The 26,216-nt window shown below is 37.2% G+C and overlaps 1 protein-coding gene across 1 annotated transcript in view; it reads left to right on the top strand.

Moving 5' to 3' along the window:
• LOC116873465 (calcium-binding mitochondrial carrier protein SCaMC-1-like) overlaps positions 1-12,915 on the top strand; it is a 130,548-nt gene extending 117,633 nt beyond the window's left edge. Inside the window, 5 exon segments of the mRNA XM_032867271.1 lie at positions 140-292; positions 6,406-6,513; positions 9,321-9,488; positions 11,465-11,615; positions 12,737-12,915. Coding sequence (XP_032723162.1) covers positions 140-292; positions 6,406-6,513; positions 9,321-9,488; positions 11,465-11,615; positions 12,737-12,915 — 759 coding nt within the window.
• The last annotated feature ends 13,301 nt before the right edge of the window (positions 12,916-26,216 follow it).

Genomic DNA, 26,216 nt, shown 5'->3' with positions numbered 1-26,216 from the left:
TTTATATGTCTCTAAAGTACAGTAAAAATGGTGTGTTCATAGATTTCTACATTTATGTATTATTTTATTAGCAATAATAACATCAATGTTATATTACCAGCAAAATAAATTTAAAAGTAAATTTCCTGTACATTTCTAGGTTCATAGTTTAAAGTCCAAGGGAATGAGATTGATTGATGGGTTTGAACAGATGTTGAAAGAAGGAGGAATTCGTTCTCTTTGGCGGGGAAATGATGTAAATATTTTTAAAATTATACCTGAGACAGCTCTCAAGATTGGAGCCTATGAACAGGTAAAATGTTATCACTTATGGAATTTTATGATAAAGATCAGATTATATATATATATATATATTTAATATTTTATATTTAATTTTTAAAAATTTAGAATTCAATGAGAGAGAAAACTGGAATGTGCACAGCAATAGATATCACTGTAAGTACAGGCATACCATGAAGATATTGTGGGTTTGGTTCTAGACCAGCGCAATAAAGTGAGTCAAATGAATTTTTAGTTTCCCAGTGCATTTAGAAGTTATGTTTACACTATACTGTAGTCTAGTCAGTATGTGATAGCGTTAGGTCTAAAAAAAACTTTATATACTCTAATTAAAAGTGCTTTATTGCTGAAAAATGTTAAGCATCATCTGAGTTTTCAGTGAGTTGTAATCTTTTTCCTGGTGGAGAGTCTTGTCTGGAAGTTGAGGACTGCTGACTAAGGAGGGTGGCAGTTGCTGAAAGCTGGAGTGGCTGTGGCAATTTTTTGAAATAAGACAGCAGTGAAGTTTGCCTCATTGATTAACTCTTCCTTTCACAAACAATTTATCTGTAGCATGTGACGCTGTTTGCTAGCGCTTTACCCACAGTAAAACTTTTTTCAAAATTGGAGTCAGTTCTCTCAAACCCTGCTGCTCCTGTATCAACTAAGTGTTGATACTAAGTCTAAATCCTTCATTGTCATTTCAACAGTCTTCACAGCATCTTCACCAGAATTAAATTCTATCTCAAGAAACCACCTTTTTTGCTCATCTATTAAAAGAAGCTCTTTATCCATTGAAGTTTTATTATGAGATTGTAGCAATCCAGTCCCATTTTCAGGCTCCACTTCTAATTCTAGTTCTCTTACTGTTTCCACAATACCTCCAGCAACTGTCTCCACTGAAATCTGGAACCCCTTCTTCTACACTCCTGTTAATTTTGGCCTCTTTCCATGAATCATGAATGTTCTTAATGTCATCTAGAATGGTGAATATTTTCCCAAAGGTTTTCATTTTACTTTGTGCAGATTCATCAGAGATATCTATAATAGCAAGAGTTTCATGGCAACATCCCTTGCTGTAGACCTTAAGAACAGTCATCTTTGGGTCTTTCAACAAGGACTCCCTTTTTCTCTTAGAAACATAATCTACTAGTAGGCTCTCCAGTCTCATGATAAACTCCACTGTAATATTTCCACCTTCCTGAGTCTACCTATTCTTTCCTCAACAATCTGCCAAGACTTCAGCATCTTCACCTTGCTTACTATCAGTCAGAGCTATGCCTAAGCTTTAAAAAGCAGTTCCAGCACCATATTAGGATAGGTTTCAGGAGTCCTGTGCCATGGGAGAGTGCTCCACATCAATAAAGTCTTCCCTATCCAGCATTATATTCTATCCCTCAGATCCCTACCATTAGTACTCTTGTGACCCACTGTCACACTCCTCCTCTGGTTTCTTCCAGTCCATAATAACCAAGTCCTTGGGCTATCTGAGAATTAACTCTACATAAACTGTTGGCTAGAAGGCAGTCAGAGGTTGGGGGGGGGTGCAGTGGGACAGATTGTGAGAAGAGCAAACATCCTTTTGATAAGCAACTGCCTCTTTGAGTCATTTGCATGCATGGCCTGGGTACAAAGAGAAGCTGCTCTGCTCTAGCAGTGGGAAGGGGACAACTTTTTGCCAAACTGGAAGGTGCTGGTGAATTTGAGAGCTCAAATTTCTTAGGCATATGCACCCAAATGTTCCCATCCCATGTGTCAGGATCCTACTCCTTCCCAGTGAGCGTCCTCACGTTAGCATAGGAGACCTTTTGAGGTTCTATATTGTTTCCTTCATAACTATGTTACCTTTACATTTATATCTTGGGCCTGATTTTTAGCAGTCTATGAGGATCTCTCAATGCTGCTATGAAGGCCTCACAGTGTTCATAATATGCTTAATGGTGAAAGTTAGATTACTTATAACCTTGACATTGTCTTCCTTCAAAGTTTCTAAGATAGTGAATTAGAATCAACCAACTCCACAATCTTTATAATTGTCCCCATGCTATTCAAGTATTAGGGCAGCTGAATAATATATTACTTTTCTGTCTACCAGTACTCTATCCCAAGACACTAGGACTATGAATTTTAGTAATTATAATGCCACAGCATACCACAGATTATCATCATTCCATTTGCCAACTAAGATCCAATTGTTGTCAAGTGGCTGGTGAGTGATCCAGTTCTAACAACATCAGCAGACCTACTTTGTAGGACCACTTTTCAAAGAACCAGATTTTCATTTTGTTGATTTTCTCTGTTGATTTCCTATTTTCAATTTCATTAATTTCTGTTCTAATTCTTTTTATATTTTTTCTTATTATTATTTTAGATTTAATTTGCTATTTTTCTAATTTTCCAAGGTGGAAAGTGATTACTATTTATAAATATTTCTTTTTTTTTCTTTTTTTAATATACATATTCAATGCTATGTATTTCCGTCTAAGTACTACTTTCCACTCCTTGATAAATTATGTCTTCATTTTCATGTAGTTCAAAATATTTTTAAACTTTTCTTGAGATTTCTTCTTTGACCTGTGTGTTATTTAGAAGTGTGTTTTTAAATCTCCACATATTTTGGTATTTTTAAAAGATTATTTTTCTTTTACTGATTTCTAATTTTATTCCACTGTGGTCTCAGAGCAGCCATTGTATGCTTTCCATTCTTTTAAATTTGTTACGGTGTGTGTTATGGCCCAGAATGTTGTCTTTCTTGTTGAATGTTCTATGTAAGCTTGAGAAAAATGTGTACTCTGCTATTGTTGGATGAAATAGTCTATGGACTCAGTTACATACAGTCAATTGGTGGTGGTGTCAAGTGCAGCTATGTCATTACTGATTTTTTTTTTTTTTCTGGAACTATCCATTTCTAATAGAGGATGCTGAAATCTCCAGCTATGATAGTGGATTCATCTGTTTCTTAAAAAAAAATTTTTTTTATTTATTTGAGAGAGAGAGTGAAAGAGAGAAAGCACAGATGGGTTAAAGGTCAGAGGGAGAAGCAGACTCCCTGCTGAGCAGGGAGCCCAATTGCAGCTCTTGATCCTGGGACTCCTGGTTCATGACCTGAGCCAAAGGCGGACACTTAACCGACTGAGTCACCCAGGTGCCCCTGGATAAATCTATGTCTCTTTGTACTTCTATCAGTTTTGACCTCATGTAGTTTGATGGTCTGTTGCAAGGAACATATATGCTAAAGATTGTTATATCTCCTTAGATAATTAACCCCTTTATCAGTATGTAATGCCTTCTTTAGCCTACCTAACTTTCCTTGGTTTAAAGACTGCTCTGTCTAAAGTTAATATAGCTACTCACACTTTCTTTTGATTGAAGTCAACATGGTATATTTTTCCCTATTCATTTACATTTAACCTATATGTGTCTTAATCTCTAAAGTGGATTTCTTATAAAGAACATATAAGTTGGGTGTTGTTTTTTGAGCCACTCTGACAATCTCTGGCTGTTAATTGGTACATGGGACCACTTTTGAAGTGATACCAATTACTTTAGTTTGGATCCCCCCAAAAAAAGTCTGGGTACAGCTATTTTATTTGTGAAGAAGCAGGAATGAGGAAGCAGGGGTAGTGAGACACAGAAGGAAGAAAAGCCAATACAAGGGTACATACATGAGGTTTCAGTTATATGCAGTAGGGGCTTGATTCTTTAAGGAACTTCTAGGATATGTACAGAATTATTCCCAGAATTATCTATCTGAAGGAAGAGAGCTGGGCCATTTATCTGCCAGTTTCTGTCCCATATTGTATGAAGATTGCTCTTAGGAGTTTAACTTCCCCAGACTTCTGAGCTGGATAGGCTCCCATAGTTTCAGAGAAGGCTCTGAGTCAGAAAAGCAGAGAGATGGGAGGATATTTCTTTTGATGGGTTTCTGTCAGTGAAGTGAGTCTGTGAGTCTGCACAGAACTGTCCAGATTTGATGTGGGGCTCTGGAAGGGTCTACCATGGCTAGTGAAAGCCTGCTTAGGTTTGGGGCCTGAGAGTTGCTTTGGAGATCAATGAAACATAGGGTTTTATCGGCTTTGCTTATGGGTTTTCTAGCATACCAGTCTTTCAAAAACTTCTTATACCACTTCTCTGTTTGTTTCCAGTCAATATCACATGGAGCAGCCATATCTAAAAATCTCTTCTCTGATGTTTTATTTTCCAGTTCCTGTGCTTAGTCATTCATCCTCTCTCTCATTTTTATAGTGGGCTACATTGGTGTCAACTAAAACAATAGGCTGAAATTAGATGACAACACCTGACTTTGTCAGCTGGGCAAGCTCTTTGGGACATCTAATTTCCTTCTGTTGGGGAACAGAGCAGGTGGCTTTTCCTACTTGGAAGCCCACCATTCTTGACTACTGAGCCAGGCTAAGAAAACTTCCTTAGCAGAACTCCATTTCCTTCCATTTCTGCTTGCAAATTGGCTTTGGAGAAGGCCCTGTGGCTGAAAAACAGAGAGATGCATCAGGTCATGTGTTAATAGATCTTGCTAAAAGAAGCGAGGAGTGGGCAACACTGACCAACATTCTGAGGTTTTACAGTCAGTTTTCCTAGCACTTCAGGCTCAAAAAGCACACGATATACCTTCCAAATTATCACAGCAGGAAGTTTTATCAAGCATTTCCACAAAGCATTAGAAAGATCATCATCTTCTCAGACTGCAGTATCTGTGTCCTGACAATAAAGCCAGTGTCACATATTTTAGGTTTAAGTTAATGATAGTACCCTGTGTTAGTAACAAATTCCTGTTCTTGTTTGGGTTCATCCTAAGCTGTTAAAACAAACAAATTCCAAAGTACAGTAGCTTAAATGAGATAGAGGCCAATGGTCTAGAGTTAGTGGTACAGCTCTGCCATCTTCAAGATATGGCTTCCGAGGTTGCTTCCATCTTTGCCATTCTTCAGGTGGAAGAAAGAGGAGTCTGGGTCAGGCCTCTTTAAAGAGATGTCAAAATTTGCATACTCAACTTCCTTTCATATCTCGCTGGCCAAAATTAGTCACTTAGCCACACAACCTAGCTCCAGGAAAGAGGCAGGAAATGTAGTTTGCAGCTGTGTCAACTCTGTTACTAAAAGGATGAAGACATTGGGTACAGGGAACATATAGCAGTCTCTCATATTAACTGAATCAATCACACTTTTTTTTAAGATTTTATTTATTTATTCAACACAAAGAGAGAGATCACAAGCAGGCAGAGAGGCAGGCAGAGAGAGAGAGAGGAGGAAGCAGGCTCCCCGCCATGCAGAGAGCTCGATGCGGGGCTCGATCCCAGGACTCTGAGATCACGACCTGAGCCTAAGGCAGAGGCTTAACCCACTGAGCCACCCAGGCGCCCCTCAATCATATTTTTTGATGGAGAGGCACTGATTTGAGAGGTAGAGTTAGTTCATAGAGAATAGCTGAATTATATTGATGATAGGCCTCTAGAAAAGGCAAACAGGAAAACATCTTGCCTAGGAGGTAACAAGAGAATCAGTTTGCTAAGGCTGTCTTGGATCCTAAATGAGTTCCCAGTTTCAGTCTCCATGAAACTTGACTTACTTTAGTTCCTATGAAGCCTGACTTCTGTGCTGATATTTGTTTTCCTTATTTTTACATGTGTTATTGCAGTAACCTCCCTGCTACTTAAGCTAACAAGAGTAACCCCTTGTTCCTTGTAAGGGAAAGAGCTTCTCACATTGTTACTATTCTTGATTAACCTGTAACCAAATAATATTAAGTACCTTGCTTATGTAAGACATGGAGTGAAAAAGAGATAACAGATACAGTCCCTGACTCCTTTTTTGTCATTTGCATGCTCTCTATGAAATAGCATATTCATGAGTATGCTTAAGTGATTTAATGTTGCTAACTCATTCTGTGGGTAAAAAATAAGGGGAAAAGGACACCGAATAGAGAAGTCTTACTTATTATCTCAGACAACTAATGGCATAAAAATTAAAATCAAGTATTCCTCTAGATGCTAATGTCAGGTATCTGGAATACTTTTTCAAATAATTCTATACTACTAATTAATGTTATAAACTTAGGAAAAAAATATATATATACATATATATATATTCTATTTCAGTAATATTATACAGTTCAATATTTTTATTTATACAGTATAAGAATTGGCTTAGTTTTGATGGTACTAAAGTAGAAATTATTGAGAGATTTATATCTGGCTCATTGGCTGGGGCAACTGCGTAGACCTGTATTTATCCCATGGAGGTATGTATTATTATAAAATTTTAAGTAAAGTAATACTTCCAGTGCAAAGTATAACTTTGAAAAAATATTTATTGAGGGGCGCCTGGGTGGCTCAGTGGGTTAAAGCCTCTGCCTTCAGCTCAGGTCATGATCTCAGGGTCCCAGGGTCAAGCCCTACATCGGGCTCTCTGCTCAGCTGGGAGCCTGCTTCCTTCTCTCTCTGCCTGCCTCTCTGCCTACTTGTGATCTCTGTCTGTGAAATAAATAAATAAAATCTATAAAAAATGTTTTAAAAAATTTATTTGAGAGAGAGTGAAGGGCATGCAAGCCAGGGTGGGAGGGGCGGGGCAGGGGAAGGGCAGAGAGAGAGGGAAAAGGAGAGAAGCACATTCCCCATGGATCTGGACTCCACTCTGGGCTCAATCTCACAACCTTGATATCATGACCTGAGCTAAAATCAAGAATTGGGTGCCCAACTGACTGAGCCACTGAGGTGCCCCACAAACTATAACTTTCAAAATAAATTAAAATAGATCAGAATTTTATATAATAAACAGCTTTATAGCTACAGGATTTAAATCTCGTACCAAGTGTTAATTGGCCCTTTTGTTTGTTTATTTGGGATCAAGGTAGTATTGCAGATGTATCAAGAAGATTAAAAAAAATCATTGCTTGCTTGCTTGATTGATAGAATCACTTAGTCATTAATCATATCAAATCTGTATTGCACAGACACTAAGTTTAAGGTATTTTTCTAGATGCAAAGACAAATCAGACAGGCATTTTGGTCATGGAACTTATAGGTTAGATAGGGAGATAAAACATGTATGTCAATAATGATGATCCAAAATAGAAAATATAAATTCTAGAAGAGAGGTCAATATGAGTGCTATCAAATTCAGAGGGGAGAAATTATTGCCAGCTAGGAGTTTCATGAAAGACATGAATAGAATATGTGAGTGTGGCTTAGATTTTAGACATTCAGAGATAATGAGGAAGGCCTTTTAGGTGGAAATAATGACTTAAGCAAAGGAATGGTGGTAAAAGAGCAGATACTTAGGTTTGGACTGGATAATACCATGGATAATGGGTTGGGCCAGATCAGAAAGGCTCTTGAATGCAGTGTAAGAAATATAATTTCAATTTCTTAAAAAAAAACAAAGCCATCAAATATTTTGGAACCTGAAATATAATCTTGGTAAAGTTGTTTTAGAGTGAGAGAGACTAGAGAAATGAGATAGCTACATACAAGAGATTGTATGAAGTGATAGTAAAGGCTTGAAGTACGATACTGACTAGAGGAAATGGACTCATGTTAGAGCTGTCTTGAGAGCTGACAGCCTGAAGCAGAAAGGAAGAAGAGGGAGGAAGAGGGAAAGGAAGAAGGCAAATTTCTGTCTGGGTTGTGTGCTTGGGTGTTTAGAGTTACATCTGAGTTACATCTCTAATAGAATTCAAGAGTGGCAGAAGTAGCCCAGACTGTGAGAGAGTGATGAGTTCAGGTTTGTATGTATTTAATTTGAGTCATTGGCAGATGACCACGTTATGATTTTCAGCAGGCAGTTGCAAATGTGATACCAAGATTTGAGAGGTTTCAAGTCTTGATGTGTCATCTGCAAAGAAGTGCTAGTTAAAGTCATGAGATTACTTTGAAAGAAAGTAGTGGGTTTTTTGTTGTTGTTTGTTTTGTTTTGGTTTGGTTTTTAATACTGAGAAGAAAAACTTTGAGAAGACTTAATTTAGGGAGTAAGTGGGGAAAAAAACCTGCCAGGGAGTACACTGCCCTGGGGAGGGCGGAGAGTTTTGAGAATGAGATTATCCAAAGCATGGGGTGGTGCAGAGAAGTTCTTAAAAAAGCCTTCCAACTGATGACTTAGAGCCAGCTCCTGTCAAGATACACAGTTTGCCCAATCAAGAAAAGTTCATGCTTTTTTTTTAGTTGTGGCTCTTTTGGAGAACCATTTCTCAAAAGTATTTTTAGTGCTCCCTTAAATTAGATTAATGGACATTAAGAGGACAAGGAGTAAGTTTCTATCAGGAGAATTGCACAGGAATGTTGATCACAGACAGACTACTGAAGCCTACTATTGCCTTCATAGTGCCTGTTATGTTACTACTTTATGAGCATGTTTAATCATATTAAATGATTATAGTTTATCCACCTCACTGTTACAATAGTTCCCACAGTATGTATTTTAAGTATATACAGAATGTTATTTTTCATATTGCTTCTTCACTTTAACATGACCATACATATATATTTTTAAGTTGGAATTTGGCTGTAGTTGCTTTATTTTGAGGCAACAATGTTATCTCAAGTGAGTTTGTTTTACAGTATGTTGCCTTATAGCACATTAAATGAGTTTGAGCAGATGTTATCAATTAAAACCACAGTGATTCATTACATTTTCCTGTTTAAATAATTTTTTAAAACTGTACTGTGTTAGCTGTTTATAGTTAAAAGCCAGTTAGGGAAAAGCTAAAATTATATTTTAATTTTTTTTAAAAGATTTTATTTATTTATTTGGCAGACAGAGATCACAAATAGGCAGAAGGCAGGCAGAGAGAGAGGAGAAGCAAGCTCCCTGATGAGCAGAGAGCCCGATGCGGGGCTCGATTCCGGCACCCTGAGATCATGACCTGAGCTGAAGGCAGAGGCTTTAACCCACTGAGCCACCCAGGTGCCCTGCTAAAATTATATTTAAGATTACTTTCCTTTTTGATTTCTATGATAATTACTAAACATTGTATATAATGCAGTTTTCTGTATTGCTAGATGAGTTGAGTGAATCTGACCAATATATTTTTATAATATTCTTCACATTTAGGTTCTAAAGACCAGACTGGCTCTAGGTAAAACTGGACAGTATTCAGGAATCATTGACTGTGGCAAGAAGCTTCTGAAGGAAGAAGGTGTCAGAACATTTTTCAAAGGTTATATTCCTAACTTGCTAGGCATTCTACCTTATACAGGCATAGATTTTGCTGTTTATGAGGTGAGTTTATTCTCATAATATGACATTATGTGTTAGATTTGAAAATTTGGCATAATAATAGTATTCATTCTAAAAATCTAGTTGTAAGTCACTTTACATGAAGTAGTTTCTGACCAAGAAGTCTGGTTGAGTTGAATGGTTTTTATTTGGCTGTCATTTTATATCTTAATTGCCTAGTATTGTAATAATAACTTTTTGGTTGGTATTTTGTGTGAATTAGGTTTTACTGATAATATTTATAGACTTAAATGCTGATATGGTGGTTCTCAACTCTGGATGCATATCAGAATCACCTGTATGTAGATATGTAAAAAAATAAGGCTCCTGGGCTACCTGTCCCTCTTCCCCTCCGTACCCCGCCCCTTGTATGCATGCTCAATTTCTCTCTCTCTAAATTAATAAATGAATAAATCTTCTTAAAAAAGATTCTTGGGCTACATCTTAGAAATTCTGATTTAATTATTCTCAGAGGAAGCCCAAGATTTAGGTTTTTTACTCTCTAGAAAAATCTGATGTACAGTTAAGATTGAGAAAGCTTAGATGTTACTGCCCAGTTGTGAAAATGAGAACTGAAGGGGAGGAGTCCTCGGGGGCTATTGGGGAAGAAGCAGCATGGAGATAGGGAGAATATCCTAATAGTGTAGTGCTTACTGATCAGGCAGTAATAACTAATTCCAAGTTATTCCCCTTCTCACCAATCATTTCATTTTTATGATCATACATATGTTTTAGGCAAACTATTTTAACAATGTATAACATTTGTCATAAGAACCATGGGAGAGTATGTGACTAGTATCACTTAAATTCATTCTCAGTGCAAGAAGGACAGCCCTCCAGCTACAGGCCCAATGGTATTTTTGGCAAGTGGTATCACAATTGTATGAAAGAGAGCCATTTTTTTTTTAGGACTTAAAAATGCATATATCTTTTATAGATGATTAAAGAATTGAATAACATAGTAGGTATTTCTTTTCTTCTTTTTTGCTTGCTTTTGTAGTCTTATTAAAATAAATTCGTTCCTGCTGTTTATGTTGGGCTCCCTCCATTCTTTTATTTCTTCAGTTCAATATCTTTTGCTTTCTTATCAGAGTAAGAGTGATATTACACATTTCTCTTTTTACCATTGCATGACTAATAATTGCACTGAGTAAAGACATTTTGAAATATATTTTTTCAAAAACATCACATTATATATTTCATAGTAATTGTCTCAATATATAATGGTAAAGCTGTAACCTTTGATAAATGAACAGTCCTAAAAGCATTTAGTGATCTTTTAACCCACTATTTTGAAATAATCTCCTCTAGCCACTTTTATTCAAGGAAAAGCAAATTTGGAAAGATGAATCTCTCTTAAAAGTCCAGAAAATGTAGTAAGTGGATTATGCAGTCTTCTCTATATTATTCTGTTTATCCCTCTGAGAATCTCCAGAATTTTGCTTGGGTCTTTGAATGTCATTACAAACCAAAACAAGTAGGCAAAATAGAACAAATAAAACCAAAGAAAACAAAAGCACACAGAGAGATGCAAAACATAGGAGAACTCAAACTAAGGTTGTCTGAATACATTTTTTTGAAAACATCTGTGTGCCCTGTCCCTCACAGGGCAGTATGTGGGTAACCACCTTTGTACATGGAATTGCAACAATCTCTTGTAAAGATTTTGGAGAGAACAGTTACAGAAATCAAGCGGTTAAGCTTGACTCTTATTTATCAGTGTTATGACTTGATAACTCAGTTTCTCTGAATTAGTTCCTCATTTATAAAATGTGTAAAGTGGAGATGACAATATGGATTTGTCAAGTTTCTGTAGGGATTAAGTGAGATAACATCTATGAATTTATGACAATGCTCAGTGTAATTCTGGAATCAAGAAGCTACTCAATACATTTATTGAAATTGAGTGAGCAGGGAACTTTATTCTACTTAGACTTGCATAGTGGTTAAAGGATATTTACTACTCTCTTCTCTGCCAGCTGTTGAAGAATTATTGGCTAGAACATCACGCAGGAGAGTCTACAGACCCTGGGATAAGGATTTTGCTGGGATGTAGTACATTGTCTCACACATGTGCTCAGATAGCCACCTTCCCTCTGACCCTTATCAGAACTCGCATGCTGGTTCAAGGTGAGTTGTTTTTTTTTTAATGAAGTAATAAGTTAAAAGGTGGTTAAGAATAACTTTAATGAAGTATGAATAAAAATTAAGTTAAAAAAACAGTTTAAAATAACTAAAGTTATTTTAAATGAGTAGAAATTAATGATTTTAAAAAATAGAAAAACTGGACAATTGATAAATCAAAAGCAGACTCTGGTTTTTAAGGCACACATCTTGAATTTATTGTTTTATTATAGAGCCTTTTGTTAATTTTAGATTTTATTTCTTCTCCAAAGTTCTGCTTGGGACTTCATACATTTCCTTCAGTTATTAATGATCTCTTTAAGGAGTTTATAATTAGGAAATACCATGACAAGCAATAGAAAAGATTTTGCTTTCTTCAAACTAAGTCAACAGTTACTCAATGTGAACACGCAGTTTCCCCTCTAGTTCTGCTCTCATTGTTATATTCTGCATCAGGAACGTAATATATTTGTGGAATTGAAATTGTATTGCAATCCCCCTAGTAAGGAGATATTAGGCAGAAGGGAGGGTATCTGTTTTGTTCTCTCAAGTGAAAGGTTAGAAATTTAGATTTTAAGAAAATACCTTTATCACCTTTCAAGAAGAGGGAAAAAAAAACCTTACATAATTCTTTTATTATCTTCCTTAGCAAATTATTTAAGGAGTTTTGTGGTGATGTTCTTTTACATTTTCTCCTCTTTTTAGTAATATTTTCAGATTTAATTTATATTGCAATCCAGGTGGGGAATCTCTGTATCCATTCCATCATCCACCCATTGCCCTATCCAAGTATTTGTGTCATACACATTTCCAAATGCTCCTTTGTATTTTATATGTGTTTTTCAGTATGGTAACCACTAGTGACACATGGCTATCAGACACTTGAAATGTTGCTAATTCAATTAAGAAACTAAATTTTTAGTTTTACTTAATTTTACATAACTTAAATTTGAGTAGACACAAGTGTCTAGTGGCTATATTAGACAGCACAAGACCATTCTATATGTAGGGAGAGAGTAATATTCTAAAGTAATTTTAGCCTCTGTAATTCTCATAAGTCATTAGACTATCTTAATGTACAAAGACTGAATATTGAATTACACTGATTTTTTTTTTTCAATTTATAGCACTGGAAGAAAAAGAAACAACAACTTCTATGATTCATCTCATTCAAGAGATACATAACAATGAAGGAAAAAGGGGATTTTTCAGGGGTCTCACCCCAAATATCATAAAGGTGCTTCCCTCAGTAGGCATTAGCTGTGTAGTTTATGAAATAGTGGGACAACATTTGGGATTAATTTAAAAGTGAAATATCAGGGGTGCCTGGGTGGCTCAGTGGGTTAAGCCTCTGCCTTCAGCTCAGGTCATGATCCCAGGGTCGTGGGATCGAGCCCTGCATTGGGCTCGGCAGGGAGCCTGCTTCCTCCCTCTCTCTCTCTCTGCCTCTCTGCCTACTTGTGATCTCCGTTTGTCAAATAAATAAATAAAATCTTAAAAAAAGAAGTGAAATATCAAATTGTTGTCATTACCAAAATCACTTAATTGTAAGATAATACCTGAATTATAAAGAGAAATTTGTCTTTTCCTAAAAGGAAAGACATATCAAATAATTGTTAAAACATTTTTTTCTTTATTTCTATTACAAAATTTATAAATTAAATAATCATTTTAGTAAAGTTCTTTAATAATATAAAATCCCTGATAGCTGCAGAATTCCATTTACACTTCCCACTACTCTCCCTTGAATCCTAACTTGAAACTTCTTTTTATTGGGTTTGGATATACCATGGTAACATTATAAAATATTTGGTCAGTTGTAGCTGCTTGTGTTAACCTTTTTCTATTTAAATAATTTTTTGAAAAGCTGAGCTTGATAATGTTTTATACACTAAAACAAAAATCACTGCACTTAAAATCGATGTTACAGCCAATGATCACAGTTTCTCCTTTTTAAGCAAAATGGAACATTGGTTTCCTAATTTCTTCACTGTTCCTTCTATCAGATTGTGGGCAGAATAATGATAACATGATAACCTCTTTCTTCTCTGGCTACTTTATTTGTAAATATAAACATCGTTGGTTCATTTTTATTCTTGATATTTTTGGCTGTTATAGGCAAGTCAATATTGAGAACAAATCAGCACTGGACAAATTTTTGTTTTATCTTCTGATTGAAAAAAATTCGAAAGGAAGAATTTTAAATATTAAATCCATTATTTCATACTTGTTGAAGCAATTCTTTTTTTTAATGTTCAGTTAGCTACTGTATAGTACATAATTAGTTTTTGATGTGGTGTTCATTGATTCATTTGTTATGTATAACACCCAGTGCTCATCACAGCATGTGCCTACCTCAATACCCATCACTCTGCTACCCCCTCTTCCCACCCTCCTTCCTTCTGAAACGCCCAGATTGTTTCTTGGTGTCCATAGTCTCTCATGGCTCATCTCCCTCTCTGATTTCTCCCCCTTTGGATTTCCCTCCCTTCCCCTATGGTGGTCTGTGCTATTGATTATGTTCCACATACGAGTGAAACCATATGATAATTGTCTTTTTCTGCTTGACTTACTTCACTTAGCATAATCCCCTCCAGTTCCATCCATGTCGATGTAAATGGTGGGTATTCATCATTTCTGATGGCTGAATAATATTCCATTGTATATATGAACCACATCTTCTTTATCCATTCATCTGTTGAAGGGCATCTTGGCTCCTTCTACAGTTTGACTATTGTGGACATTGCTGCTATGAACATTGGGGTACATGTGCCCCTTCTTTTCACTACATCTGTATCTTTGGGGTAAATACCCAGTAGTACAGTTGCTGGGTCGTAGGGTAGCTTTATTCTTAACATCTTGAGGAACCTCCATACTGTTTTCCAGAGTGGCTACACCAGAGTGCATTCCCACCAACAGTGTAAGAGGGTTCTCCTTCCTCCACATCCTCACCAACATTTTGTGCTTCCTGTTTTGTTAATTTTTGCCATTCTAACTCGTGTAAGGTAGTATCTCATTGTGGTTTTGATTTGTATTTTCCTGATGGCTAGTGATGTTGAACATTTTTTCTCATGTGTCTGTTAGCCATTTGTATGTCTTTTTTGGGGAAGTGTCTGTTCATGTCTTCTGCCCATTTTTTGACTGGGTTATTTAGTTTTTTAAGTGTTGAGTTTGAGAAGTTCTTTAGAGATCTTGGATATCAGCCTTTTATCGGCAGTCATTTGCAAGTATCTTCTCCCATTCCAGCTGCCTCTTAGTTTTGTTGACTGTTTCCTTTGCTGTGCAGAAGCTTTTGATCTTGATGAAGTCCCAAAAGTTCACTTTTGTTTTTTTTTTCACTTGCTTTGAAGACGTGCCTTGAAAGAATTTACTGTGGCAAATGTCGAAGAGGTAACTGCCTCTATGTTTTCCTGTAGGATTTTGATGGATGCCTGTCTCACAGTTTTGAGTTTATCTTTGTGTATGGTGTAAGGGAATGATCCAGTTTTATTCTTCTATATGTAGCTGTCTAATTTTCCCAGCACAACTTATGGAAGAGATTGTCTTTTCTCCATTGAATATTTTTTCCTGATTTGTCAATGATTAGTTGACCATATTGTTGAGGGTCCATTTCTGGAGTCTGTATTCTGTTTCATTGGTCTGTGTGTCCGTTTTTGTGCCAATACCATGCTGTCTTGGTACCAATAGCAAGTTTGATCTTGGTGATCACAGCTTTGTAATATAGCTTGAAGTCAGGCAATGTGATGCCACCAGCATTGGTTTCCTTTTCTATCATTCCTTTTGTGATTCGCCATCTTTTCTGGTTCCATACAAATTTTAGGATTTTTTTGTTCCAGTTCTTTGAAAAATGCCAATGGTATTTTAAAAGGGATGGCACTAAGTGTGAATTGTTCTGGGTGGTACAGACATTTTAACAATGTTTATTCTTCCAATCCATGAGCATGGAATATTTTTCCATCTTTTTGTGTCTTCCTCTATTTCTTTCATAAATGTTCTGTAGTTTCTAGAGTATAGATCTTTTACCTCTTTAATTAGGTTTATTCCTAGGTATCATATGGTTTTTGTTGCTATTGTAAATGGAATTGATTCCTTAATTTCTCTTTCTACAGTTACATTGTTAGTGTTTAGAAAAACAACTGATTTCTGTGCATTATTTTGTATCCTGCCACATTGCTGAATTGGTGTATGAGTTCTAGTCATTTGGGGGTGGAGTCTTTTGGGTTTTCTACATAAAATATCATGTCATCAATGGAGAGGGAGAGTGTGACTTCTTCTTTGCCAATTTGGATGATTTTCATTTCTTTTTATTGTCTGATTGCTGAGGCTAGGACTTCTAGTACTATGTTGAACAATAATAGTAAGAGTGGACATCCCTGTCATGTTCCTGATCTTAAGGGAAAAGATCTCAGCTTTCCCCATTGATAATGATATTTGCTGTGGACTTTTCATAGATGATTTTTATGATATTGAGGAATGTTCCCTCTATCCCTATACTCTGAAAAGTTTTAATCAGGAATCGATGTTGTATTTTGTCAAATGCTTTTTCTGCATCAATTGAGAGGATCATATGGTTCTTGTCTTTTCTTTTATTGATTGTTCAAAATGAGTTTTTTGTACACAGCATATGGATGGATCCTGTCTTTGTATCCAATCTGCAACCTTGTGCCATTTCATGGGAACATTTAGGCCCTTCACTTTGAGGGTTACTACTGAAAGATATGTGTTTATTGCCCTTGTATTGTTTGTACAGTCCCTGTTTCTATGGATTGTCTCTGTAAATTTCTGGTCCGTATTCCCCCCCATTCTGGGGTCTTTCTTCTTTTATAGAATCCTCTTACTATTTCTTGCAGGGCTGGCTTGGTGGTCACATATTCTTTCAGTTTCTGCCGGTCTTGGAAGCTCTTTATCTTTTCTTCTGTTCTGAATGACAACTTTGCTGGATAAAATATTCTTGGCTGCATGTTCTTCTCATTTAGTACCCTGAATATATCTTACCAGCCCTTTCTGTCTTGCCAGGTCTCTGTGGACGGGTCAGACATTATTCTGTATGTAAGGAATATCTTTCCACTAACTGCCCTTAGGACGGCTTCCTTGGTTCTAAGATTTGCAAGTTTTACTATTACATGGAGGGCGTTGGTCTGATCTCTTCGATCTTGGGAGGCTTCCACTCTGGCTCTAGGACATGAATGCCCATCTATTTCCACAGATTAGGGATGTTCTCAGCTATGATTTGCTCAACTGTATCTTTTAGTGCTCTCTCTCTCCACCCCCTCAATGAACCTAATAATTCTGACATTGGAACGTTTCATGGTGTCGTTGATTTCTCTAAGTCTGTTCTCATGGATTTTAAGTTGTTTGTTCCAGGCCTCCTCCTATTCCTTCCTTTCTTTCAGTTTATCTTCTAGATCATTAATTCATTCTTCTGCCTCATTTACCCTAGCTGTTAAGGTATCTAGTTTAGACTGCATCTCATTCATAGCATTTTTAAGTTTGGCCTGATTAGTTGTCATTTCTTGCCTTAGAGATTCTATGTTGCCATTAATGGTTTCCTCAAGCCTAGCTATTGTCTTCATAATTGTTACCCTGAAGTCATCAGACATCCATATTCATTAGGTCTGTGGGAGAGGCCATTGTCTTTGGTTCTGTCATTATTGGGAGTTCCTCCTCCTAGTCATTCTGTTGAGTGGTGGTTGAGGAGAGGTATGGTGTTGAAAATATCAACCATAATCCAGGCAAGGTGCACTCTGGGAAAATTCAGAGCAATTGGAAGCCACCACCAAAAGAAAAAAAAAAAAAACAAAAAACAAAAACAAACAAACAAACAAAAAAAAACGCCAGCCAAAATGAAACCCAAGAATAAGATTTATAAGGCTCAAAAAGGGAGGGAGATGGTGAGGGGAGGGGAGCTCAGTAGGATGTTTCAGTTTTTCCTGGTGTATTTTGTTCTCTTTGTTAGAGAGCACTGCTTCCAAGAGTTACAGGGAGATTAAAACTGGTGTGTGTGTGTGTGTGTGTGTGTGTGTGTGTGTGTGTGTATATATATATATATATATATATATATATATATAAAGGTAGTATTGAATAGGGGGGAAAAGACCACATTGAAACATATCTATATATATATATATATATAAAGAAAAAGAAAATAAAAGTATAGGTATGAAAAAGTATAAGTTAAAAAGTTTCTATGGAATGTGCTGTATGAAACATCTAGTTGAAATGATAAGTAGGTAACGACTGAGCCACCCAGGTGCCCCTGTTATTTTCTTTTTACCTACTTCAGCATCTATCTTTGGCTCAGGTCATGATCCCAGGGTCCTGGGATGGAGTCCCACATCGGATGACTGCCCCAGACCTGGCATTTTCCCCTTGAGTTCCTGGATTCTGTTTGAGCTCTTCCCGTCCCGCCACCACTGCTCTATAAGCCATCACTGGTCCCCAGGTGTAGGTGCTTTTGCACTGGGGTATTACTTTCCAGGGCCTAGCTTCTGGTGCCTCCCTCCCCCTTCTGCTTATCCTCTGGCATCTGTCCATGCAATCACAACTTCGTCCTTTGTACTTCTTGACTGATGATCCTCTGCCCCATAGAGATCCAGACATATATAATCTTACATCTCAGACTGATTTCATGGGTGTTCAGAATGGCTTGGTAGATATCAAGCTAAATTCGGGAACCGGTTGAAACAGAGTCCCCAACTCCTCCACCATCTTGCCCCTTTCTGTCAAAGGAATTCTTACTTCAGTTTACGAATTGATTGAGTCAGCCCTTAGAAATCTTAAATATTTCTCTGCACTTTTATGAGAAGATGAATCCTGTTCTCTGCTGGAATTAAATGAGTGTGGTGAGGTGATAGTAATGGGCTGGGTTGGCCACAACAGGCTTCAAATGAGGAATGGCTTGCTAAACTGACTCAAGTGCAGGCTTTGAATCTTGGCCTTGCTGATCCCAAAATTTCACTTTACTAAAATTTCCTCAAGATGATCAGTTTCTTGGTGATTAATTAAAATCACAAGATTGAGACATATATTACAATGCAAAGTTATTAATTTATAGTGAAGTTTAATACTTCCCACTCACCAGAATACTTTCATCCCTTCTCCAGGGCACACTGTTTGCTGGTATCAGGGTACCTGGGAAACCAAATAAGTCATGAGAAGATTGATGTGAAATTAGGACAAAGAGAGGAATGTTTTACTCAGACCTATCCCAGTTAAGGTAGGAAAGGTGGAACCTTGTGTACAAGGAAGAGTAGTTGAGGCATGAAGTGTAAGAGAGGAGAGGATTGTGGAACTTTAGCTAAACTAAGCCACAGATCACCAGAAGGGAAGAAGGCAAATCTCATGTGAAGTCCAGGAGTAGGTGTGTAAGAAACTTGAGTAATTGTAGTTGTTTGAATAGACTTTCACAATGCATTCAAATTGATGAGATCGTTTGAATAGTAACACAGACATGGCAGGGTTGTGGGTTCGTGTAATAGTAGGGAAATGACAAGTAGCCTGGTCATTTTGAAATGTGTGGTGTATAGAAATATACAGTGAGATAATGAGGCTACTGCTATTGGCTGATACTAGGTCATAGAGAGCTGTGAGTTACATGTGCTAATGACATGCTCTGGTATAAGAAGATAACTGACAACAGAAGAAAACCATTGACAGAGGAGTTAATAGAGCCAGTGAGACCAGTTAGGATACGATGTTATTTCCATAGTTGTAATTATAAAATGCTGGCTTCTGAGTAAGGGCTTCTTTTAGAGTAGTAGATCCACAGAAGTCAAAATCCAATTTATTTTATTAAGTTCCTGCTATGTGCCAGAAATTATTTCAAGACACTTAAAGGTTCTCTTGCTTAATTCTAACAGAAAGTTGAGATTATTATTTTTTTTTATTATTAACATGTAATGTACTATTTGTTTAGGGAGTACAGGTTTGTGATTCATCAGTCTTACATAATGCACAGCATTCAACACAACACATAGCCTCCTCAATGTCCATCACCCAGCCACTCCATCATCCATCCCCCTCCCCTCTAGCAACCCTCAGTTTTTTTCCTGAGATTGAGAGTCTCTTAAGGATTGTCTCTCTCTCTGGTTTTGTCTTGTTTCATTTTTTTCCTCTCTTCCCCTATGATTCTCTACCTTGTTTCTCAAATTCTATGTGTCAGTGAGGTCATATGATAATTGTCTTTCTCTGATTGACTTATTTTGGTTAGCATAATACCCTCTAGTACCATCCATGTTGTTACAAGAGATTTTTTTTTAAATTTTTGTTCAGTTTTTGTAAACTAACCAAACCCAACAGTTCACCCCTTTCTCCTACCCCATGCCCTGCCTCTTGTAACCACCAATCTATTCTCTATATCTCTAAGCTTGTGTGTATGTTTTAGGTTCCACATATGAGAGAGATCATATAGTATTTGTCTTTGTCTTACTTATTTCACTTGGCATAATGTCTTTGAGGTCCATCAGTGTTGTCACAGATGGCCAGATTTCATTCTTTTTTATAGCTGAATAATATTCCATTGTATATATATATACCACAATTTCTTTATCCATTCATCCATTGATAGACACTTAGGATGTTTCCGTATCTTGGATATTGTAAATAAGACTGCAATAAACATGGGGAGTATATATTTTTTTATTTAGTATTTATGTTTTCTTTGAATAAATGCCTGGAAGTAGAATTGCTGGATCATATAGGTAGTTCTACTTTTAATTTTTTGAGGAAACTTTCATAAAGTTTATACAAATTTACATTTCACTAATGGTGCACAAAAGTTCCTTTTTCTCCAAACCTCAAAAAAACTTGTTATATATTGTCTTTTTGATACTAGCAATTCTGTTAGGTTTGAGGTGATATCTCATTGAGGTTTGGGTTTGCATTTCCCTGATGATTAATGATGTTGAGGGATTTCACATACCTTTTGACATCTACATGTCTTCTTTGGGAAAATGTCTATTCAGATCTTCCACTTTTTAAAAGATTTATTTATTTATTTTAGAGAGAGAGAACAAGCGAGCATGTGGCAGGGAGGGGCAGAGGGAGAGAATGTTCAAGCAGACTCACTGCTGAGCATGATGCCCAACTCGGGGCTCAATCTCACGACCCATGTGATTGTGACCTGAGCTGAAACCTGGCTTAACTGACTGAGCCACCAGGGGCCGCTGAAATAGATCATATACCTTAATGTAAAAGTGGGACCACTACTATTCAAAGTATTGTGTATTTAAGTAAGATACAATTTTCACCTCTCATATTGAGAAAGTTTATAATATTCTAATACTCAGTACTTGCACTTTTTAATTAAATAAAGCAATAAATAAATAAATAAAGCACTCTCATATACTACCTATGGAAGTGGGAATTAATTCAAACTTACTGGAGGGCAATTTAATAATACTTATTAAAAATCATGTATCTAAAAAATTTTAAAAAACATGTATCTACTAGGGTGTTTATATTTTCCATTGTTTGTAATAGCAAAGAATTGTAATAAATACATTTAACACAAAATTTTAGTTTAACTCTAACACAATACAACATACTTTTTAAAAAGATTTTGTTCTTGTTTATTTGAGAGAGAGATAGTGAGAGACAGCCTAAGCAAAGGGGGAGAGGGAGAAGCAGACCCCGTGCTGAGTGCAGAGGCCCATCTGGGCTTGATCCCAGCACCCTGGGATCATGACCTGAGCTGAAGGCAGATGCTTAACCAACTGCAACATCCAGGCACCCCTTAGCACAGTACAATATTAAGCAGTTCTTTGAAATGTTATGGGAAAGAGAGAGGTTACCATATCTAAATTAAATTTCTGGATAGTGAGTTCATGAGTATTTTGTTCTTTGTGATCTTCTTTATTTTTTGTATAATAAATATGTAACAGTTTTGTAATCAGAAATGAAATTACAAAGGTCATTTAAAAATAGTGAAAGAAAGTATAAAGGAGAGAATTTTTTTTTTAAGATTTTATTTTTTAAACTAATTTCTGCATCCAGTGTGGGGTTTGAACATACAACCCTGAAATCAAGAGTTGCGCACTCCACCAACTGAGCCAGCCTGGTGACCCTATAAAGGAGATAATTTTAAGATAGCTGAAAAAATTCCAATGCAACACAGTTGGCTAATGAAGCTCCCTTGTTTTTAAAATTGAATGCCTTAAACGGAATAAAAATGTAAGAATAAAATAGGCATTATTTGTTTATTTGTTTGTTTGTTTATTATTTTAATTTTTTTAGAGGGCATAGGGCAGAGGGAGAGGGAAGGAGAATATTAGGCAGGTTCCGCACCCAGTGCAGAGCCTGATGCAGGGCTCGATCTCATAACCCTGAGAGCATGACTTGAGTGGAAATCAAGAGTTGGACACTTAACTGACTGAGCCACCCAGACACCCCTAATCCATTTTTAAAACTTAGTAATTTTATATTGGTTGATTATTGGTCATCATGTCTCTCTTATAAATAACCTCTGTTCTCCTAGGAAGAGGAGGGTAATAACTCAAGGAAAGTTGAAGGGTTCATAAGGTCGTATGTTTACTCATCCTCTCAAGTCACACAGGTTACCAGGGAGGATGTTGCAGGATATTGTGTGGGCAGCAGGAAGTTCTTCTGAGATTTAACAAACAAATTTGGCCAAGGAAAATTCAAACAGGTCTACATTGTGGCCAACCTTACTTAGTCCATTCATTTATGTGCACTCTGCATTATTGCAGCTAAGTCACGCTTAGATTGCTAATGATTTGTGTCACCCAAATACAGGTTTCTAATTTGATGATACAGTGAAAAAGAATGGTCTCCATTTTCTACTTTTAGTTTTTATTGGTGGCCATCTTAGGTTTTTAGACCAGTAAACTTATTTCTTTTAAAGATTTTTTTTTTAAAGATTTTATTTATTTGACCGGCACCTGGGTGGCTCAGTGGGTTAAAGCCTCTGCCTTCGGCTCAGGTCATGATCCCAGTGTCCTGGGATCGAGCCCCGCATCGGGCTCTCTGCTCAGCAGGGATCTGGCATCCTCCTCTCTCTCTGCCTGCCTCTCTGCCTGCTTGTGATCTCTGTGTGTCAAATAAATAAATAAAATCTTTAAAAAAAAAAAAGATTTTATTTTTTTGACAGTGAGACACAGTGAGAGAGGGAGCACAAGGAGCACAAGCAGGGGGAGTGGGAGAGGGAGAAGGAGGCTTCCCGCCCAGCAGGAAAACTGATGCAGGGCTGTATCCCAGGACCCTGGGATCATGACCTGAACCGATGGCAGATGCTTAATGACTGAGCTACCCAGGCACCCCAGTACACTTAATTTTTAAGCAAACATTTCTGGTTTGAATTTTTTCAGAGAAGATATAATGGCTTTTAGTGTTGTAGTATATCCCAAACAATTTATCATGATGGTGTATGGTCCCAAACAAAATATGATTGCCTCCAATGTAATTCTTCTGTCTGCAGAGAAAGGGACCATAAGGTATATTGCTCCTCTCCTCCAATAATAATATTTTGGAATTAATGAAGTACTTTATAGTGTATTATCTCATGAGTCTTCAACTATCCTTTGGAGAAAGACAGAGTAGGTATTATTAATCCAGTCTTGTCCATGAAGAAACTAGAGATCAGAGATTTTAAGTAAGTTTGCTGGAGGTTAAAAATGTCTAAGAACATGGGAACTAGTTTAGTAAAGACATGCTTCCTGGGGCCAGATATATATGAATATGAATCCTGACCACCTTTTGGGAAAGTTACTTAATCTTGCTGATAGTTTTCACATAAGTTGAAAAGGGGTATTGTTATGAGACTTAAATGGGAATAATACACGTAGCTTATACAGAATTTAGGACGTTTCTCTAACAGCTGTCTCCATTCATTTCTCTTAAATATCTCTATATTCACTGAGACCCTTGCAGACGACTATTTTAAGCATGAAGCATAACTTAGGGGATGAATTACTAGGCCATTTTTAAATGTGTTTCCCAGAGTCACTTGGGCTTTATTTTGTGTGGGGCTGGTTTTTCCCATGCTCTAGATGAAATTTAGGGCAAGTCCCACAACTTTTTTGATTGCTTCCAGTTACCAAATTTTTCTTCAATAAAGTAATTAACAGGTTTAGTGTAGTATGGTCATCACAACTTCAGTCTTGATTTAAAGGTAAATAACTTCTCCCTCTCAGGTGTGCTGAGATGAGAGGGCTATGATGACCATGCTGGGCCTATTTGGTTTCTTCTCTCTTTTCCTCTTCCAGGACTCTTCTTTCTCTAGCCCCTGAGCCCCATCAGAGCCACCACAGAGTAGAAAGCCGACCGCATACTGATAGGGGCTGCACAGAGTTCTCAGCCCTGATATCTTTCTCTAATGGAGAGACTCCCCACCTCGCCCAGTTGCTAGGAAACTCTCTTCTGTAGTTTCTTGTTGGGTGTCATGCACTCTGCCTGGCTGGTCCCATATGTTTCCTTCTTCCATCTCTACACGACTGATGGTGCCTCCACCTTTTTTTCCTGCTGAAGTTGATCTCTGAATTCAGACAGCCTTTCAGCCCTTTCAGTCAGGACCCAAGACAACATGGTCGTTTCCTGTGGCAGCGCCTTGCACAGCCCACATCTGTGTGGTACAGGAAAAACATTCATACATCCTTTGTTTCAACAGAACATGTAGCTGGCCTAAGGCAGCAGCTCCTCTTTCACTTTATTGGTGAGAACAGTTAGCAAACTTGGTGTAATCATAATAAGGTACCTAGTCCACTGTGTCCAGCAGAGCCTACCAGGCCTCAAAATGTGTGAGACTTAGGTCAAATTTCCAGGTAGTCTCACTGAAGCTCCTTGCTCTAAGCTGGAGGTGAGGGGTGTAGACCCCTTCCCCTAGGTGGAAGGTGGGGGTGGATAAAAAGAGGAACTCAGGGGTGCCTGGTTGGCTCAGTGGGTTAAAGCCTCTGCCTTCGGCTCAGGTCATGATCTCAGGGTCTTGGATTGAGCCCCGCATCGGACTCTCTGCTCAGTGGGGAGCCTGCTTCCTCCTCTCTCTCTCTCTCTGCCTGCTTCTCTGCCTACTTGTGATCTATCTCTGTCAAATAAATAAATAAAGTCTTTAAAAATAAAAAAGGGGGTGGGGCTCAGTGCATCAGCAGTTCTCTCCAGATATCCTCTTCTAATCCAACCCCTTTGACCCTCAGTATAGGTGAAGGTTTCAAGGTCACAAAACTGACTCTCCACCACCACCACTTCCTTGGAAAATTCTGCATTATGGTCCTGCATGTCATTTTGGAATAGGCTATCTGCTGTCTAGTTATCTTAATCTAAACTTCTGTTTAACTGCCTGTTAATTTTCATTATTTTATATAAGATTTATGCTCCTATTTGTTGCTTATGAATTTAGTTTTTGTTAATTCAATCTCATGTTGCCATTGACTTTAATAATAATTTCCTGGATGCTTATTGTTTTTAATCTGACCTGTTTTCAAGTGGAACTGGCTTTTGGACATTTGACAAATAATCTGATATACAGAAACCCAAGTTAAATTTAATAAAGAAAGTCTATCTGTACGTCTACATCCTCTTTCAGAAAATACCGTTCTCCCCATTCCTTTTATCTGGACTCACTGGGAACTGCAGCACACTGACAGAATCCTCGGCCCATGGATCTTTCAAGTGGTGAGCACCTAACCTCATCATGAGTCCCTCATGAAGATTTGGAGAACTTAATACTAGAAAGAGTGTTGAGAAAGGGTCTCTCTAGTGCCTGAGGTCATATAACATAAAACTGAGAGCTTTCTACCAGATTAGAAAACTGTGCTGTGGGAGAAGAAGATGAAGCAGGAACACAGATGGGAGCAGAGACACGAGAGAGAACCTCAAGTCTATTCCAGTTCATGGCTCTTGCTTCACCGGATTTCCAGATGCCGTCCTCCTCTTTTTGCATAAGTTAACTCAAATTGGATTTTTGCCTTGGGGCTCTTCAAATGCTAATTCTGACATCCCACTAAAGTTTCTTTAAATTTTTTTGGAAAACAAAATAGAAAACTTAGGTTTTAAATGACTACAGATTTACTGCATGCACACACGTAATATAGTGCATCAGGCAGAGTCAACATCTAGATGATGTTTGAAGCTGTGTAGACCTTTAAAGGGAGGGTTAATTAAAATCGACAACAGTATCAAGAATCAGTACTGTAACAACTTTAAAAAGTGGCACACTTTAACAACAGAAGGTTTCAAGGGTTACAAAAAGAACTTTAGCCATCTCAAGGCCTTTTCTGGAGCACAAAATTACATTATTTATTTCAGGGCTTACATAGAGACTGAGTCACTGAGCAGTCATTCACAGGGATTATAAAGTTACTGATTTGGAAGAAACTTTGATTTTGTTATTGAGAGAAGTGTGCTGATGTAATGCATTGTTTCTTCAATATATAGAATAACTTTCAAAGATAAATATATTACATTTCTTCTGTTGATTTACTTTAGTTTTGTTAGAGTGCAAATGAACATGGACAGAATATTTTTTAAGTGGAAAAAAGTATGCTGTTACACCCCGGTTTTAAATATTTTAGGTTGTATCTTTTGTTAGTGTAGTTTAGGGATCTATATTTATGACTAAAGAATAAAGACCCACTTTTTTCTTTCTTTTGATCCCCT

Source organism: Lontra canadensis, unplaced genomic scaffold (genome assembly GCF_010015895.1).
Source record: "Lontra canadensis isolate GAN:19392208 unplaced genomic scaffold, GSC_riverotter_1.0 scaffold33, whole genome shotgun sequence".
In the NCBI taxonomy this organism is placed as follows: Eukaryota; Metazoa; Chordata; class Mammalia; order Carnivora; family Mustelidae; genus Lontra; species Lontra canadensis.
This window is presented reverse-complemented; position numbering and strand designations above follow the sequence as displayed.